The 19,459-nt window shown below is 45.2% G+C and overlaps 1 protein-coding gene across 9 annotated transcripts in view; it reads left to right on the top strand.

Annotated features, from left to right (window-relative positions):
* Positions 1–19,459, top strand: part of lef1 (lymphoid enhancer-binding factor 1) — a 171,503-nt gene that overhangs the window by 144,429 nt on the left and 7,615 nt on the right. For 4 of the 9 annotated variants that reach the window (XM_041198263.1, XM_041198272.1, XM_041198255.1 and 1 more), the window contains exon 10: positions 11,595–11,717. The exons of 3 other annotated variants lie outside the window; for them this stretch is intronic. In XM_041198263.1, the coding sequence (XP_041054197.1) occupies positions 11,595–11,717 (123 nt within the window). Of the gene's footprint in view, positions 1–11,594; positions 11,733–19,459 lie in introns of those variants that run through there. 2 more of the 9 variants (XM_041198308.1, XM_041198282.1) reach the window with 1 other exon arrangement.

Raw genomic sequence — 19,459 nt, 5'->3', positions numbered from 1 at the left:
AGGAACCAATTTATGTTTCCAAGGACAGGAGTGACTGGTGAGTGGACTTAGTTTGCAATAGAATCCAGGGAGCAGAGATTTGGGTCTAAGGACACCCAGACCCCTCTATACTGCAGCATTCTGTAGTCTCTCTCCATTTAAATAATCTTCTGCTTTTCTATGCTTCCTGCCCAAGTGGACAGCCTCACATTTTCCCACATTATACTCCATCTGCTAATTTTTTTCTCCGCTCAGTTAACCTATCTAGCTCCCTTTGCAGACTCTTTGTATCCTACCTAGCTTTGTATCATCAGTAAATTTGGTTACAATGCAGTTGATCCCTTTATCCAAGTCATTCATGTGGATCATGGGCAGAATTTTCTGCCTGTCGGTGGGGGGGGCGGGGTTTGGGTGGGCGGGGACAGATGCGGAACCGATCGGCGCCCCCGATTGGGTCTGCGCCGCCATTTTATGTGGGTGGGCCAATTAAGCCCCGCCCAGCTTGACACGCACCCGGAAGCGCTGTGCGCTCCCTGTGCGAGCAGGGGTGGGATGCCTGAGTCGGGAGTGCACTCTTTTGCGCGTGTGCACAAAAGAGCGCAGAAACCTCCCTGAGGCACAAGGGGGCTTCAGGGAGATTAGTTTTAAGCCCAAAAAGTTTAATAAGGTGGCGGGAAAATTTTTATGACGTGCCCCCTCACGTGAAACTGTCACATGAGCTGGGACATGTCAATGAACATTAATGGAAAAATTCATTAAATTCATAAACCCTTCATGAAACCTCATCCCGCCTGTGGATGAGGCTCCACGAAAAATGCGAAGGCCGCCTGGGCTCTTCGCCTGCCCCCCAACTTTAAGGTTGGGCGTGCAGCTCTGTTAATTACTTAACTGAGAGTTAAATGGCCTTAATAGGCCTTTAACAGCCGAATCGGGTGCACGCCCGCCGAACTGATAGTCTGAATGATGCCGGGGCACACGCCCGTGTCATTTTTCGTCTTGGTGAGCACCCCCGCTTGCCAAGCCGAAGATTCGGCCCCATGAATAGTTGAAACCCCAGCACTGGTCCCTGTAGCTAGTTACAGTTTGCCAACCTGAAAATGACCCATTTATCCCAGCTCTCTTGTTTCCTGTTAGTCAGCCAATCCTCTGTTTGTGCTAATATATCACCGCAGCCCCCCGCCCCCCACTCCCGCCCCCCCACTCCCGCCACCCACCCCACACTATGAGCTCTCACCTTGTGCAGTACCCTTTTATGTGGCTCCTTATTGAATACCAAATGACCAGGCTGACCAACAACTTGAAAAATGCTGAGCACAGGCCCCACCCCGAATCAAAAGACACAGTTGGAATGAATATAAGCCCATGACATGTGAAAACAGGTAATTAAACCGGAATTGCAGTGGGTTTCTTGTCACTTGAGCTGTAGGCTTAACAAGCATTTCTTCACTTGTCGTGGAAGAGGGGTGGGGGCATACAAGTGTTGAATGCATGATATTTATTTTGGGGTAGAGGCTTCTGTCCTGGGTGCAGATCATGCAGAATAGTTTTCTTGTTGATGATTTACATAGTGTGTTTGCCAACATTTTATATCCTACCATGGACCAACTCCTCCCAATCCTTCCAGGCAGGTATGTTATTACAAATAATTAATTATTAATGATCAATAACACTGAGAACAAAGATGATTGGAAAATGGGCAACACCACAAGACAAAGCTCTGGTCCGCTCTGCAAAGAGTGCATGAAAATTCCTTTTAAGATGTTGAAAGAGGTGATAAGTATTTCATACAGCTGTTGAATTTTGAAGCAAAATAAATCTAAAAAAGCCCTACGCCATTCTCAGCACTGCCGAAATTCTTATCCTTGACTTTCATCACTTCCAGACTTGACTTCTCCCATTCTCATCACTGACACCCTGCCCCCCAACCCCACCACCAAGCTCTCACACATACATACCCCAACTCGTCCAATACTCCATCAGGTTCCCATCCCATGCCAAGTCCAAAACACAGCCTTCCCTTCTCTCAACAGTTTCTTAAACACCTTTGGCTGCTTGTAGCAGCTCCTACCAGGAGGTCTACTGTCACAGAATCTTTACAGTGCAGAAGGAGGCCATTTGGCCCATCGAGTCTGCACCGGCTCTCTGAAGGAGCATTGTACCTAGTCCCACTCCACTGCCTTATGCCCATAACCCTACACATTCTTTCTTTTCAGATAGCAATTCAATTCCCTTTTGAATACCTCAATCGAATCTGCCTCCATCACCCTCTCAGGAAGTTTGTTCCAGACTCCAACCACCCTTGGGGTGAAAATATTTTTCCTCACATCACTTTTACTCCTTTTGCTGATTATTTTGAATCTGTGCCCTCTACTTCTTGATGCTCTCTTGAATGGTAAAAGTTTCTCACTATTTACCCAGTCCATACCCTCAAGAACTTGAACACCTCTATCAAGTCTCCTCTCAGCCTTTTTTTCTCAAGCAAAAACAGTCCCAACTTCTCCAATCTATTCTCATAGCTACAGTTCTTTATTCCTAGAATCATTCTTGTGAATCTCCTCTGTACCCTCTTCAATTCCTTCACATCCTTCCTTAAGTGTGGTGCTCAGAACCGGACACAATTCTCCAAATGAGGCCTAATTAGTGTCTTATACAAATTCAATATAACCTCCTTACTCTTGTGCTCAGTGCCCCTATTAATAAAGCCTAAGATACTATATGCTTTATTAATTGCTCTTTCAACTTGTTCTGCCATCTTCATTGACTTACGTACATGTACACCAAAGACCCTCTGTTCCTGCACCCCCTTTAGAGGGTCTCCCTTTATTTTACACTGTCTCTCTGCATTTTTCCTGCCAAAATGAATCACCTCACACTTCTCTGCATTGAACTTCATCTGCCACTTGGCTGCCCAATCCACCAACATGTCTATGTCCTTTTGAAGTTCAAGACTACCCTCATCACAGTTGACAACATTTCCAATCTTCATATCATCAGCAAATTTTGAAATCATGCCCTGCACACCACAGACTAGGTCATTAATATATATATCAGAAAGAGCAAGGGTCTAAACTCTGACCCCTGGAGAACTCCACTACAAACTTTCTTCCAATCCACAAAACAACCATTTATCACTACTCTGCTTCCTGTCACTCAGCCAATTTCTCATACAATTGCCCACTTTCCCATTTATTCCATCAGCTAGAATTTTGCTTACAAGTCTATTGTGTGGTACTGTATCAAATGCCATTTGAAAATCCATATACACCACATCAACAGTGTTGCCCTTGTCAACTTTCTCTGTTACTGCCTCAAAAAATTGTCATGGTATGCCACACTTGTCTGTCTTGCGCCATCCTCACACATCCACTGTAGCTCATCTGCAGCCACTCTGTGATGTTGGTCATCCAACTATGCCTAGTTTGGCCCCTCTGTCAGCTGCTCTCCACTTTGTCACTAGAAGAGATCTCTGTAGCTTTTCAGCTCTGATCAAATGGCCAAAACACTGACATTTTCTTTACTGGATGTCCAGTTTTAGAGTTCTTTTTGCTTTTGCAATTTCAAGCACTTCATTTTGTCTTCGGTCTGTATATGGAATTTTCAGTGTATGTCTTAGCATCCACATTTCAAAGGCCTCTATTTTCATCCACAGATCTTTACTTATTGTCCAAGTTTTGGAGGCAGACAGGAAAGTGGATAGAATGTCGCATCTTATGAGATTTTTCCTTGTTACAAGCTCGAGTTTTCTTGTTACCACATCCTTCATCTTCACACAATTACTTCTGGCTATCTCCATTCTTCTACTGACTTCCACATCACACCTGCCATCTTCTGTTATCATTTGTCCTAAATAGACAAACCCATCAACTTGTTCCAGCATGATACCATCCTCTTTAATCTTCACTTTAGCTTCTTCTAATGTATTCCTTCTAGCTGACTGCCTTCTACATCGAGAGTAATTTGCGCCCAATGCGTGTTATTGTAAAGGTAGCTAACACGAAGGAAAATGTGCCATGAATAAAAAGCCATTTACTAAGATGTCTGGGAGGGGGACAGAAGAGCAGCAGCTGCAGGAGCTTCTGATCTCCTTCAAGCTTCCAGTGAATTGTGCTCCACGCTTTGAATTGCTGGTGCATCTCAGCCACTTTCTGGCCTAGTTTCCACTTGGTGCTGTGCTGAAAAAGTGTTACATGTGCCGGAGAGCTGGTTGTTGTTTATTAGTGAAGGCCTGGCTGGCCCCATGGAAGTTTCTGTGATGGTAGAGCAGCAATTAGCAGGACACTTTCAATTAATCCTCTGACACAGGTGGATTTATCTTGATCCATCCACCATTTAAAATAATATACCGAGACACAGAAATAATGAAGGTTCAATAATCCACAGTCCCAGATGTTATTAAAATGTTTAATAAAATCTCAACAGAAGTGATTTTTGTTAATAGAAAATCCTCAGTTCCTTAGAATCTAGAGTGCGCCTTCGAAAGAGGTTTTGCAGACAAGCACATGATGCTCCAGTGGCAGTGCCACATTGGTAGACTGAGGTTTGTACCAGTGATGTCTAATCTTGTGACTGCTGCATGTGTATGTATGGAAGAGTTTCATGTAGCAGCAGAAGCATTAATGTAACAACAGCAACTTGCATTAAGGTAACGCATTTAACAGAGCAAGCCATCTCAGGCACTTTATAGGAGAGTTAGCAAACAAAATTTGACCCTGAACCACAGAAAGAGATAACGGGCTATTTGACACAAAGGGGAGGTGGAGGGTCAGGGTGGAGGGGTGGCGGGGTGGGTGGGGGCGGTGCAGGGATGGGTTGTGGGTTGGTGGCCCTGTGCCCTTGGTGTAAAAATTTGGAGCGAGCCCACCTGTTCTTGGCTGACTTGGGCCTCCAGCCATTAAACGGCTGTTGGACCTTTAATTGCCTTGAGGTGGAATCTCTTCCCTCTTTGGAGAGAAAGTGGCGCCTCCACGATAGATGGGCCAATCAAATGGCTCGCAACTCTCTTGCCAAAGCGGTGGCCATTGCAGTCCCGAAGTGGAGACGTCCATGCACCCTGGACTTTCAGATAAGTTTGGGGTCTCAGGGGGACTCAACAGGTGGGCAAGGAGGGCAAACACAGATGAGGAGTATCTTGGTGGGGTGGGCACCAAAGGACCAAGGATAGGGGCCTCAGTTGGCCTATGGGCTATGGGTGAGCGGGCTGCCTGACACCTCTCTGTCCATGTTAAAATTCCCGCGGGTGATGGGGTTGGGCAGGCAATGGCACATTGCTGCTGCCATGGTGTTCAATTTTAGATCACCACCACCCCCTCAACTTGCTATCCACCATCTCCGCGCGCTCCCCCCCCGCAACCTCTTGTCTGGAGACGCATAAAATTCCATGGGACAGGAGACCAAAGAGTGTGTCAAAGAGGTAGGTTTTAAGGTGCAACTTAAGGAGGAGAGATATGTGGAGAGAGAGAGAGAGAGAGAGAGAGAGAGCAATTTAGGGAGGGAATTCCAGATTGTGGGCAATTGAAATGCCACATGAGGTTATGCTTTGGGAAACACTGCGTTTTGTTGGTATGATTGTAGAATCTGCCCTTCTAAACATACGCTGTATCTAAAGAAACGTTCTTATTCCAACTTTCGTGACATTATGTTGCTCCAAAGTGCCTTTCAGGCAATACTTTTGAAGTGTAATCATTGTGTGGAAACATAGCAGTCAACTTGTGCACAGCAAGATCCAACAAATAGTAATTTAGCAATGATTTAGTGACGTTGGTTGAGGGGAAAAATGTTTGCCTGGACATCAGGAGACCACCCCTGCTCTTCTTTAAATGGTGCGATGGGATCTTGTACATCCACCTGAGAGCGAAGACAGTACCTCGTTTTAACATCTCACCCGGGAGACGGCGCTTCCAACGGCGCAAACATTCCACTGGATAGCCAGCCTAGATTATATGCTCAAGTCTCTGAAGCAGGACTTGCAGACATGACCTTCTGACATCTGAGGTAAGAGTGCTCCGCCTGAGAGATGGCTGGCTCTATTCGGGTGAGGTCCTTGACCAGAATGGCTACAGGCCCTGTCACTGATGGTGGCATCCATGAGAAAAATGTGGGATGATAAAGTGCAGTTATTTCACCACAATAAAATGTTTAAGCTTATGTGCGAGTTTTTTACCCCCCTGTCGTGCACCCTGTATGGACCATTCATAATACATCCAGTGACAACCAGTCAATACGAAGTTGAACAACAGAAGTTGCCTGTAACTAAAGCTTTCTCAAGGCTCGGTATTCAGGATATAATGAGCTATATTTGAGAAACAGCTTTGCCACACAATCTTTTGTCACTGGGAAATCCTTAAATAAAATAAATAATCCATTCATATTTTGTCGTATGCAAACTTTCTTGTTTCTAAATAAAAATATATTTATAAAATGTATTATCAATTTTAATGCTTATTTATAATCTGCAGAGTGTCATTTGCATTGTAAATAACTGAATCTTGAATTTCAAAGTGCTTTAGGCAAGGTGATAAGTATTATTGAATCACATTGTTAAAATAAAATTGGATTTCATATATATATTTATTTATATATAGATATATATATACGTATGTAATAAATTATAAATGTTACATATGATACTTATATATAAGCACCATGATTGACAGGAGACAGTCATCATAATTGAATTTATTTTGTATTCACACTTGGAGAGTTTTCTGATAAATATGCAGGTGTGTTTGTGTGTGTGGAGCCCAATGCTCTGATCTGAGGCAGAAGGCTGTGGATTCAAGATGTCAGCAGCTAACCTAGGTTGGCAGTTTACTGCCCTGCTGAGGAGTGTTGCAAGGTTAGAAGTGCTGCACTTTTGGATAAGGTGTTAAACAGTCTGATGATTCAACGGATGGCAAAAGATCTTCACAGAAGAACGAGGAACTCTCTGGGGACCCTACTATGTATTCCTCTCTTCACCAAAAAATAGGTCATTTATTTCAGTTGCTAATTGTTTGTGGGGCCTTGCTGTATGTATTTACCCATAAAACAGTGAATGTACTTCGCAAGACTGTACCGTAATGGGTTGTGAAGCTCTTTGGGCCGTGCTGAGGGTCTGATCAGCTTCAACATCAGTGCAAGGTCATTCGAACGCCCTGAGTCCACTGTTTAAAAAGAAAAGTACCCATCTGCGTACTCATTTTCAGCCCTTGAAATGGAGGACTGGACACTTGTATAGTTGCGATGGAGAACAACTTCATGCGGAAGTTCGGGGCATTGCATCTGGGGCCAGATTAAATTGGGAAAAGTCAGTAATGTCCAAGAGCTATAGTCAAATCACTTTCTCTAGCTGGAGATTCTCCTGATCCTGATCAATCCCAGTCAGGGAGTCTTGCTGCAGCTGTTTTCTTGTGTCTCTGTCACTGACTCCTGGTTTGATTAGAAGCTCAAAATGGCCAGTCTCCTGGACCTGACAATCAACAGAATATCTGGCAGGAAACCTTTACACCATATTTATTGGTAGTGAAAGCACATCCATTACCATCGCAGCTTGACTCTCCTCAGCAGCGCAGCAACATGCAAACCCAAAGGAAAATATTGCTTCTCCATCTCTTTGTGCCCATCTTCCTCATCATCACAGTTCCTTTCAGCTCTTGGTGGGTTGGTTTGGACATTGGAGATCTCTGTGGCCATCATCGTGGATACTGTAAGCAGCAAGAAAGACCTGACATTTATATAGCAACTTCCATTCTTCAACCGCTTTACTGTCAATGGATTACATTTGCAGAAACGTGGTAATGTCGGAAGTCAGTTTGTGCACAGCAAGGTCCCATAAACAGCAAGTACACTAATGATGAGATGTTCTGATCTTAGGTATTGTTTGTGGAGGGCTAAACACCAGCCAGGGCACCAGGGATAACTCCTGTACTGTTCTTCAAATAATGGCATGGGCTTTTTTACATACGCATGAGAGGGAAGAAGAGGCTTTGCTTTAACTCTCATCCGAAGAACAATACCTCCAAAAGCACACTGTCCTTTGGTACTGAACTGGAGCATCAGCCTGGATTATTTACATGGAATTTATCGAATAAGACCTTGTGGAACACAGCAATAATGCAGTAATAAAACTGAATCCTTGATCATGGCTGCAAGTGAGTTCCATGTCAAATGAAATTCTACATAACGATTGACTTGGGCTTAGGGAAGACCAGTCAGCAGCATGAAGCTGTGTAAGAATGAAAGCTTGATCACAAATATAATCCCCGGCACTCATTTTAGAGATTAATATATCATTCCCAACAGGAGTTTGATGGGTTCCTCTATTGAATTAGTTATACAAAGATCCCCATCATGGGCAGACAGCCAGGGGCTACATTGTTTCAGTGACATCTGTTTACTCAGGGATACTTTGCTTTCTGAGATGAGTTTCTAGTCTTACTTGGCGGAGCAGTATTGAGCTGGAAAGCTCATCTCGTTGGAAGACTTTGTGATCCGGGGCTGGATGAGTGAAGTCACTTTGTGCAGTGTTGTTTTTAAGCATCCCAAAATTGGAGGGTCCTGTTGATCCTCGTAGCTTACGCTGAACCTGAGAAATTTATGGAACAGCTGTAGAGACTTGAGGGACCTGTGGGATTGGTGAACAAACTCACATTCTCCATGTATTGGCAGCCATCAGCTGCTGTGTTATATTTTGTTCCCCTTTCAGCTTTGATCCATTGTTGGGATATGAGTTCATGGTCACCAAGTCTTCTCTGATATCTCACCCAAGCGACCATCCTTAATGTATTACCTCCAGCCACAGAAACAGGCCATTTGGGCCCTCTGGTTCATGCCAATGATAATGGTCCACACAAGCATCCTCTCACCCTAATCCAAATAGTATATCCTTCTATTTCTTTCTCCCTTATGTGTTTATCTAGCTTCCCTTTAAATGCATCTATGCTATTCGCCTCAACAACTCCTTGTGGTAATGAGTTCCACATTCTAGCCACTCTTTGGGTAACGAAGTTTCTTCTGAATTCCCTATTGGATTTATTAGTAACCATCTAATATTTCTCCCCCTAGCTTTTGAATCCACTATGAGTGGAAATATTTCTATGTCTACCCTAATAACCTCTTCACCATTTTAAAGATCTCTTCTTGGGTCACATCTCAGCTTTCTCTCTTACACAGTAAAGAAACCAAACCTGTTTGGTCCTTTCTGATAGTTATAACCAATCAATTCTGGTCATCAAATGGGGGCTAAAATGGTGCACAGCACTGCCAAGTATTGTCTAACCAAGATTCCAAACAGGTTTAACACAACTTCACCGCTTTTCAATTCAATCCCTTGAGAAATGAACATTCCTGCTTGTGTTGCATTTTTTAATGGATTAGTTAAGCTGAGTCACTACTTTTGGGAACCCTAGTTCCCTTTGCTCCTCTGACCCATTTAGATTTGAGCTCTGAGGGTAATTGGTGGCAGGCTGTTGGTCTATGGAAGGCTTCTACAGACAATCTTAAACCAGCATTCATCCGAAGGTCACCTCCATGTGCACGCGGAGACATTGGCCAACTGGAGTCAGTGGATAAAAAAAACAGAAGAGAAAGAACGCTAGAGATAGGAGCGGGAGGAGACCATACAGCCTGCCCAGCCTGCTGTGCCATTCAATTTGATCAAGGCTTTACCACCCACGGCACCTTCAGCCCCTCGCCCATATCCCTTGATTCCCTGAGAGACCAACAGTCTGCCTTCAGTCAACAATGGAGCACCCACAAAGATTTGCATTTATATAGCATCTTTCACATCCTCAGGATGTTCCAAAGCACTTTACAAATAATAAAACACTTTTGTTGTCATAACAGTCAATTTGTGCACAGCAAGCTCCCACAAGCAGCAATGAGATAAATGACCTGTTTTAGTTGTTGGTTGAGCAGGAAATGTTGCCCAGAAAACTGGGAGAATTCACTTCTCTTCTTCAAATGAGTTCACTGGGACTTTTTACATCCACCTGAGAGGGCAGGTAGGGCCTCGGTTTGACCACTCAGTAGAAAGATGGCACCTCCCTCAGTCCTCCACTGGATATTGGCCAGGACAACTGCTGTTCTTCACATGGCACCATGGGATCTTCTACATCCAGTTGCGGGGACAGACATGGCCTCAGTTTAGCATCACATCCAAAAGATGGCGCCTCTGACAGTGCAGCACATCCCTCAGTACTGCAGTGGTGCGTGACCTGTAGCAGGAGCTTTGGTTGATTTCCTAGCCCAGCAATGTGAAGACCAATTGTGCCACTTTTACAACAGGCCCAGAAATCAACCAACTGAGCCATGACCAGAAACTGAACCTCGCGCTTTCCCAAACCCTTTGGCTAAGGCTGTAGTATAACAGGTGATCAGGCGAGCACAGCCACCCAAACAGAGCAATAGGTGGTGGGGGCCTCGAGTGAGTTTTCCCTAAAATTGTTTCGTTTTTACTCCTGTGTAATTTTTGTGGCAGGGCCCATGAAATCAATAATGTCTAGCTCACTGCATAACTGTGTTGTCAGTTTGCCTCTCCAGCAGTAAAAAGGCTTGTGCAAAATCCTGCCCAGTGGGATAGCGAGACCGCATCAGTCCAACGTTCAGTCTGTTGCCTGGACTAAGTCATTTGAACCGGTTTGTAGGCAGATTGAGGGGACGGGGGTGGGGGGGGGGGGGGGGGGGGGGGGGGGGGAGTTGGCGGGGGGGGGGTGCAGGTGGGGCACTGCTACAATTGATGTACAGTTGGGGATAAAATCAACCAGGGTTCACTAGATTGGTCCCTGGGATGAGAGGGTTGTCTAACGTTGAGTAGCTGAGTAAATTGGGTCTATATTCTCTGGATATTCTTAGGGGGCTTGAAGGGGCGGATACTGGGAGATTTTTTTCCGCAGGCTGGGGAATCTAGAACATGGGGCAACGGTCTCAGGATAAAGAGGATTATCATTAATGACTGCAATGAGGAGAGATTTCTTCACTCAATGGGTTGTGAGTCTTTGGAATTCTCCGCCCCAGAGGGTTGTAGATGCTCCATCATCGAGTTTATATTTTAAGGCTGAGGTAGACAGATTTTGGTTCTTTCAAGGCATCAAGGGATATGGTGGGCGAGTGGGAAAGCGGAGTTGAAGTCCAAGAACAACCATAATCATATTGAATGGCAGAGCAGGCTCGATAGGCCATGCAGTCTACTCTTGCTCCTATTTCTTGTGTTCTTATGTTATTGTTCCTCAGCGTTCCCCAGCGACTCCCGCTAGGAAGCGCGTGCGCACGGATGTTAAAGCGCGGACAGGGTTGGACTCGGGTGTGAGGCCTCTAGTGTGGATTAGTGTGCTCCCAACCCACAGTCCGAGCGCAGTTGGCTAAGTTACCTGAGGAACCTTATCTCAACGTGCGACAATGGCCCGAGGAGGAGGATCAAGCGGAAAATCAGAAGGAGGAAGAAGAAGAAGAAAGACTAGGGGGATGAAGCCGCCGAGAGGTGGCGAGGCAAAATCCGCCCCCTCTGCATTTGAAAATAATTGCAGGAATTTTGCGGGGTTTGTTTTGTTTTAAGAAAAAGAAGTGCTTAAAGTTTGTATTTTCTCTCTTGGATTACTCTTTCCTCCCCGTATATTCACTTGTTTATTTCCTTCTCGCAGGCCACTCACCAAAACTCCTCCTCCTCCAGCCAGGAGAGCAGGATGGGTTGGGCCACAGACTTCTCCGGGACTGTCAGCAGCGCTGTTCCATCATCAGCCAGCAGAAAGCGCAAGTCAAGTGGGGTGAGCCAGACGATGTCAGTTTTTTCCCTCCTCCGGAGATGGAACGTCTCACTTCTAAGTGGTGCTCCATCTAGCAGCCCACCTGAAAACTGACACACACACACACACACACAAACAAAATAAAAAAAAAACACTCACCTGACTGAGGCAGACAGTTCTGAGTGGCAGGAAGCTCCAGGACTCGGAACTTGGGACCTTGTGGTTGGGATTTAAGCACTCAATGACCTGAGCGACTGGGCTGCTGTGAAGACTATTGTTTTAATTTGATCGTGCCGCTGGACAACACCGATTGGGTCCTGACTATCCCTTTTCCTTTCCACTCTTACTGAGGAGGCTCTTGCCATGTAGGCTGCGCTTTGCACCGCACCCTGTTCCTAGCCTGAAGTGAAGCCAGCGCCCTTCATACCTACACACACACAGAGTGCGGGGGTCCCCTTCTTCACCCAAGGAGTCATTTTGCACGTGTGCTGTAGTGAGGAACTGAGGAGAGTCGGGTCCTTTTTTTTTCCCCCTTTTGGAAAGACTTTTTATTTGGAAGCAGACTCTCCACGGGTTCTCAACTCCCTGCTACGGTACACATGCACGGTCATTGCTTTAAGTACTTGGAAGAAGTGATACCTAAAATGGGATTGGAGAATACTAAGGCAAATATATTGTATAGGTTCCAACGACCTTGTTTGGCAAAAAAGGAAATTTGTACAAATCCCCACTTTGACCATTACCATACCCAGCCCCGCAGCCAGTGTCTGGTTCTTACCCACTTCTGACCACTATTGCACTTCATTGTTCACCTCCAACAGCACTGTGCTGCCACCATCAATGGCACTTTGTTATTGGCAAATGGACGTGTGCTTCACAGGAGGTTGACTTAATCCTGCCAGTGTTGTCCCCCCCCCCACCACCCCCCACCACCACCCTCTCCTCCCAGACAGTGGACTGCTCTGTGCAGAGGCCCCACTGAACTCTCACAGTCAGGGCCGCAGTCTATCCCGTGAACAAGAGCTGGTGGTTCAACTTCTGCCGCTCTGGGACACTGAGGCTCCTTCTTCAAAGCTGCTGCAGGACTGCTTTATTTAAAAGAGAAAAAAAAATAACTGGAACAATATATGTGTCTTTTCATTAATGAGTGTTTTGATTGAACTGATGGGACAGATTTGTGGTAAAGAATATCTTTCACATTGCAGGCACAGCAAGGATTCTTGAGTAAGCTTTCTTGTGAGCTGTATCATTATACTTATTCCTTTTAAAGCAGATTTGGAATTTTAAAAATAAAGTCAAAGCTGTTTTTTTTAGCTTTTAGCGTGGTTTATTTATCCTTTGTTCACGTCGAGGCACTATAAATCTTCTTTTGTGACATTAGGAAGTGTATGGCAACATGAGTTCATGTTTTTTTAAAATGTCGGAGAAATAAAAAGTCCTTATCAGTGTAAGGGACCGTGAAGCTGTCAGATTGTCATAAAAACCTAACTGGTTCACCGGAGGGAGAAAAATCTGCCATCCTTACCCACCCTGGCCCATATGTGACTCCAGTTCCACACCCAACATGGTTGACTCTTAACTGCCCTCTGAAATGGCCTTACTAAGCCCCATCAGCAACTCAGGATGAGCAATACATGCTGGCATGACCAGTGACGTCCAAATGCTGCGAATGGTTAAGAGGGGGAGAAAAAAAACCCCTTTCACGTGAAACCTGAATGGCGAAAAGCAACCGGAATTAACACAACCGCGCTCTGAATCACTAGAAGTTAGGGTTCTACTTCAGAAGCACGGACTCAAGTTCAGGACTCAGATGAATCGTATTAACCTGCTGAAATGGAAAGACAGTCGCTGTTGGGTGCAGAAGATGCGAAAATTACAACAGAAAGGCATCCCATTTCCTCTATTGAGGAAATGCATTCCTCACTGCTAATGGGAAGCAGCTTTGTGTTACTGTGTGCGTTGTCTTGCTGCTGTGAACTTTCTGGCTGCAAGCCTAAAGGCCTTTTCCTCTGCAGGAAGCCAAAGTAGTTTCATGTGAAGCTGACAGGAAAGCCTTCCCGGGAAGAGCAACCCATGGTCCCCGTCTTTGGAGTCGTGAGGGATGCGAAAAGGGGACGCACTCAATTAAACCTGTTCCCACAGACTCATCTCCGATGTCTTCTCGATTTTGAAAGCAGGAGGCAAAGCTTCACCTACTTGTCCGCCAGCAAGTGCTAGCTACAGCTCACTGCTTTTGCCAATCTGTGGCAGCTTACGCTGTCGGTGTGTGTGTGTCAGGGTTGGGGGGAAGGTTTCTCCATGTTTCTTTTCCAGCTTGGAACTCCATTTCAAGACGACACGAAGCCAAGGATGCGCGTGCAATCGACCCGTCACCAGCCACCTGCTATTGGTGGTTATTGCGCACACCCAGTGCGTTTGTGAGCTGTGCACCTACAATAATGCCTGGTGCAGCATCAGAGCTGCATCTCGATGGAACTCTCACACTTCAAGGGGATTGTTGATGTTGTTATATCATTTATATGGGAGTCACTGATGATGGTGACGCTTTTTATGAAATAGGATCCCTGTTGCTCGAAGATAATTTGAAAATTCCAGTCGTACTCTTTATAACAAAATATTTAATAAAATTATGTAAAAAGAAAATAAATAGTTTGTTGGAACATCCTTGTAGGTTTATTTGGTGCATCTTCTTACTTGAAATTCTTCTTCAGTCTATGAACTCTTCCTCTGTAAAAAAAAACAGCCCATAGTGAGGAAATCTCATTATGAGGAAGTCTTGCAGAGAAGCTGCAGGTGATTAGTTTAGCACAGTAACATGGTGAATTGTCCACTCCATTGCCCTTTGTAAAAGAAAAGGGAATAAAGTACAATGTACCAAACAAGTAATTGCGGTGGCTCCTTGTAGTTAAGGGACACCTTGGCCTTCTTCAATATGTGAATGTAGCAGCATTTTGTTGTTTTTTAAAACTCTGTGATGCAGCTTAAGGGCTTGCTTTCTCTCCCTCATTTTTTAACTTCTTATCTAAGTGTGCCAGTTATTCTTCCAGAGGGTCTGATCAGACTCCATTTGAAAGATTGGCCTACTAATGCCTATTACAAGAATGTAGAGTCAATTCTGTTGACAAACCCTGTCTTTTCAGCCTCATTTAATGCTGGCTTGCCCCCCCCCCCCCCCCCCCCCCCCCCCCCCCCCCCCCCCCCCCCACCCCCCCACCAGTCGATTGTCAGCACCTTTTCACGGGTAAGATCAAAGAACTGGGCTGGCTCTAGGGCAGCATGGCTAAGAGAAAGCGCAGCAGATCAGGGGTTTTACAGCACATCTGGTTCTGTGACTGCATCACCAATAGTCAGCTGAGAAAGGTGACCAAACAACCCCCAACAAATGTCACAGTCAGCAAATGCCGTTCATCACACTTTGGACACTTGACCAGACTCGACTGGTCACATGCTCACATGACACGGTGGGGGAAGTCTGAGATCATCCACTTTGAATCAGAGAAAGACAAATCAGAAAGCTCTAATTAATGGTGAGAGACTAGGAATTGTGAAAGACCAAAAAAAAACCTTCAGGGCAATGATTCTACTGATGAGGGACTTCAGTTTATGTAGCTAGATTAGATCGGAGAAGTTGGGACTGCTCTCTTTAGACAAAAGAAGGCTGATAGGAGATTTGATACAAGGTATTCAAAATCATGAGGGGTCTAGACAGAGTAGATCAGGAAAAACTGCTCCCAGTGATGGAACGATCGAGAGCGAGAGGGCACAGATTTAGGGTAATTGGCCAAAGAAGCAATGGAGCCAAGAGCAGAAACATGCACCGATTATTTTAAGATCTGGAATGCACTACCAGAGAGTCTGGTGGAGGCAGGTTCAATCAAAAGGGAAGTGGATTATTTACGGAAAAGGAAGAATGTGCAGGGTTATGAGGAGAAAGCGGGAGAATGACACTAGGTGCATTGCTTCCAAGAGACAGCACAGACACGACAGGCTGAATGGCCCCCTGCTGTGCCTTTACAATTGTGTGATTCTGGGCAGACATGTAGACAGATCACAAAAAACTAGTGTAGGGTACAGAAAAGGCTAAAGGAATATTGGCCTCTTTATCTATGCTTCACTTGCATAGAACTTTGATAAGTTCCCATCTAGTGTACCACATGCAGTTTTGAGCATCATACCTCAAGAAAGTTACTTTGGCCTTGGAAGAACTACAAGGATTTTCCAGAAGGATACAGGGGATTAAATGACTAAATTGTGATTACAGGCTGCTAAGGTTTGGCTTGTATACCTTTGAGTTTAGATGGTTGTGGAGTGATCCGATTGAGGTATTTAAAATGGCAAAGGGATTTGATAGGTAGTTAGAGACAGACTATCTGCTCTGGTAGGGACATCCAGAATAAAAGTACAAGATTTGGAAACTAGAGCTGGGCCATTTAAAAGTGGTGTACTTTTTTCACACAAGGCATAGTGGAAATCAGGAACTCGCTCTCCCAAAATGCTGGGCGAAATGAAATTTTCAAGCCAGAGTTTGATAAGTTTTTGTTGGGTAAGGGCATGATGGGGTACAAAGCAAAGGTGGGCAAATAGAGTTGAGGTACAGATCAGCCATGACCTAACTGAATTGTAGAACAGCTCAAAGTGCCAATTTTTACAAAATTCATTCACGGGATGAAGTCATCGCTGGCTAAACCAACATTTATTGCCCATCCCTCATTGCCCTTGAGAAGGTGGTGGTGAGCTGCTTTCTTGAACTGCTGCAGTCCATGTGGTGTAGGTTATACCTATAGTGCTGTTAGGGAGGGAGATCCAGAATTTTGACCCAGCGACAGTGAAGGAACGACGACATATTTCCAAGTCAGGATGTTATGTGGCTTGGAGGGGAATTTCCAGGTGGTGGTGTTCCCATCTATCTGCTGCCTTTGTCCTTCTAGATGCTAGTGGTCGTGGGTTTGATAGGTGCTGTCAAAGGAGCCTTGGTGAATTCCGGCAGTGCATCTTGTAGATGGTCCACGCTGCTACTACTGTGCGTCAGTGATGGAGGGAGTCAGTTTTTATGGTTGGAGTGCCAATTAGGTGGGTTGTTTTGTCCGAATGTTGTTGGATCTGCACTCATCCAGGCAAGTGGAGAGTATTCCATCACAGACTTGTGCCGTGTAGGTGGTGGACAAGCTTTGGGGAGTCAGGGGGTGAGTTATCTGCCATAGGATTCCTAGCTTCTGACCTGCTCTTGTAGCCACAGTATTTATATGGCTAGTCCAGTTCAGTTTCTGGTTAATGGTAACCCCCAAGATGTTGATGTTGGGGGAGTCAGTGATGGTAATGCCATTGAATGTCAAGGGCGATGGTTAGATTCTCTCTTGTTGGAGATGGTCATTGCCTGGCACTTGTGTCGCGCAAATATTACTTGCCACTTGCCAGCCCAAGTCTGGATATTGTCCAGGTCTTGCTGCATTTGGACACAGACTGCTTCAGTATCTGAGGAGTCGCAAATGGTGTTGAACATTGTGCAATCATCAGTGAACATCCCCACTTCTGACCTTATGATGGAGGTCATTGATGAAGCAACTGAAGATGGTTGGGCCGAGGACACTACCCTGAGGAATTCCTGCAGTGATGTCCTGGAGCTGAGATGACTGACCTCCAACAACCACAACCATCTTCCTTTGTGCTAGATATGACTCCAACCAGCGGAGATTTTTCCCCCGATTCCCATTGACCCCAATTTTGTTATGGCTCCTTAATGCCACATTCGGTCAAATGTGGCCTTAATCTCAAGGGCAGTCACTCTCACCTCACCTTTGGAGTTCAACTCTTTTGTCCATGTTTGAACCAATGCTGTAATGAGGTCAGGAGCTGAATGATCTTGTCAGAACCCAAATTGAGCATCAGTGACCAGGTTATTTCTAAGCAAGTTCACTGTTGATGACCCCTTCCATCACTTTACTGATGATCAAGGGTAAACTGATGGGGCAGCAATTGGCCAGGTTGGATTGGTCTTGCTTTTTGTGGACGGGATACACCTGGGCAATTTTCCACATGGCCGGGGAGGTGTCAGTGTTGTAGCTGTACAGTAACAATTTGGCTAGGGTCACAGCAAGTTTTGGAGCACAAGTCTTCAGTACTGTTGCCGGAACATTGTCAGGGCCCATAGCCTTTGCAGTATCCAGTGCATTCAGCTATTTCTTGATATCACGTGGAGTGAATTGAATTGGCTGAAGACTGGCATCTGTGATGCTGGGCACTTCTGAAGGGGGCGAGATGGATCATCCACTCCTATTCTTCTGGCACCTTCCAAGTTTTTTTTAAACACTGAAAGAACTTTCATTCAGATAGTGTTTTTCACATCCTCATAACAATCCAAAACGCTCCACAGTAAATTAATTACTTTTGAAGTGTAGTCACTCTTACGTCCGTAACCACAACAGCCAAGTTGTGCATAGCAAGCTCCCACAAACAACAGGGAGATAAATGAACAAATAATCTAGCTTTGGTGGTTTTGGTTGAGGGATAAATGCTGACCAATAAACAGGGAGAACTCTCCTGTTCTTCCTTCAAATAATCCTATGGGATTCTTTACATGCACCTTAGAAAGCAGACTGATTAACAGTTCAGAAAGAGGACATCCCCCAGCAACGCAATACTGAAGTGTCATGTTAGATTATGTAGTCTAGACTCTGGAGCAGGGTCTCTGATCAGTGCTACCACTGAGCCAAGGCTTGTCTTTGCATCTACAGCCTTCTGAGGGTGGAGTTCCGCATTCTCCCAGCCATTTGTGTGATGTAGTTTTTTTTCTTCTGTACTCATTTCAAACTGGTTTAGCTCAGATTCCATCCACTTGTTTAGGATTCTGCTGAAGTAGAGTCAATCCCTATCTACTCTATTGGCTCCCTTTGGTATTTTAAGTAGAAAACCCCCTGTTCCCCTCACCTTGAGAGAATTTATCCCAATGCTTTCTTTTCTGTCATCACTCAGCCCCTTCATCCCAAGCAGTGTCCTATTCTCCAAAAGAAAGACATGAATTTTTATATTGCTTTTCATGACCACCAGGTACCTCAAAGCACTTTACAGCTATTTATTTATTTTTTTGAAGTGTGGTCACCGTTGTAATTTAGAAATTGCAGCAGCTAATTTTCACACAGCAGGATCCCACAAACAGCAGTGCGATAATGACCAGATAATCTGTTTGCCATGTTGTTTGAGGTTTAAATCTTGGTCAGTCAGGACACTGGTGATAATCCTCTGCTCTTCTTTGAAAAAGTACCATAGGATCTTATGCACCCACCTCAGAAGGTAAAGGGGACCTTGGTTTAACGTCTCTTCCATTCGACAGTGCACTGGAGTTTCAGCCTTGATTTTTGAACTCATGTTCTGGAGTGAGATTGAACCCATAACCTTCTTACACAACTGAACACAATAACAGGAACTTTACACCCCACCCACTGAGCAGATGTGGAGAGGGTATAAAATCAGGTGGAAGGTCGATGGGGAAGTCACTGTGTCCATCATCTACCCACTGCTGCCGGTATTTTACCAGTGGCAGGGTAGATGACAGGTGGCTCGCACTCCCTTGAGACAATTGAGACCCTTTTCTGGCCAGTCAATGGCCATGTAATGGCCACCGCTAGTATCTTCACAGCATTTGGCGGAGCCCACACCACTTGGTGAGGCTGCCAGGTAAACCCTGGTGGCCCGGCTGTGGTCTCCAGAAGGGGAGGTGAGGGGTCTTTTTGTTCGGTCACCCTGTGAATAACAGGGGCGCGCCCCAC

This window comes from Carcharodon carcharias, chromosome 1 (assembly GCF_017639515.1).
Source record: "Carcharodon carcharias isolate sCarCar2 chromosome 1, sCarCar2.pri, whole genome shotgun sequence".
In the NCBI taxonomy this organism is placed as follows: domain Eukaryota; kingdom Metazoa; phylum Chordata; class Chondrichthyes; order Lamniformes; family Lamnidae; genus Carcharodon; species Carcharodon carcharias.
This window is presented reverse-complemented; position numbering and strand designations above follow the sequence as displayed.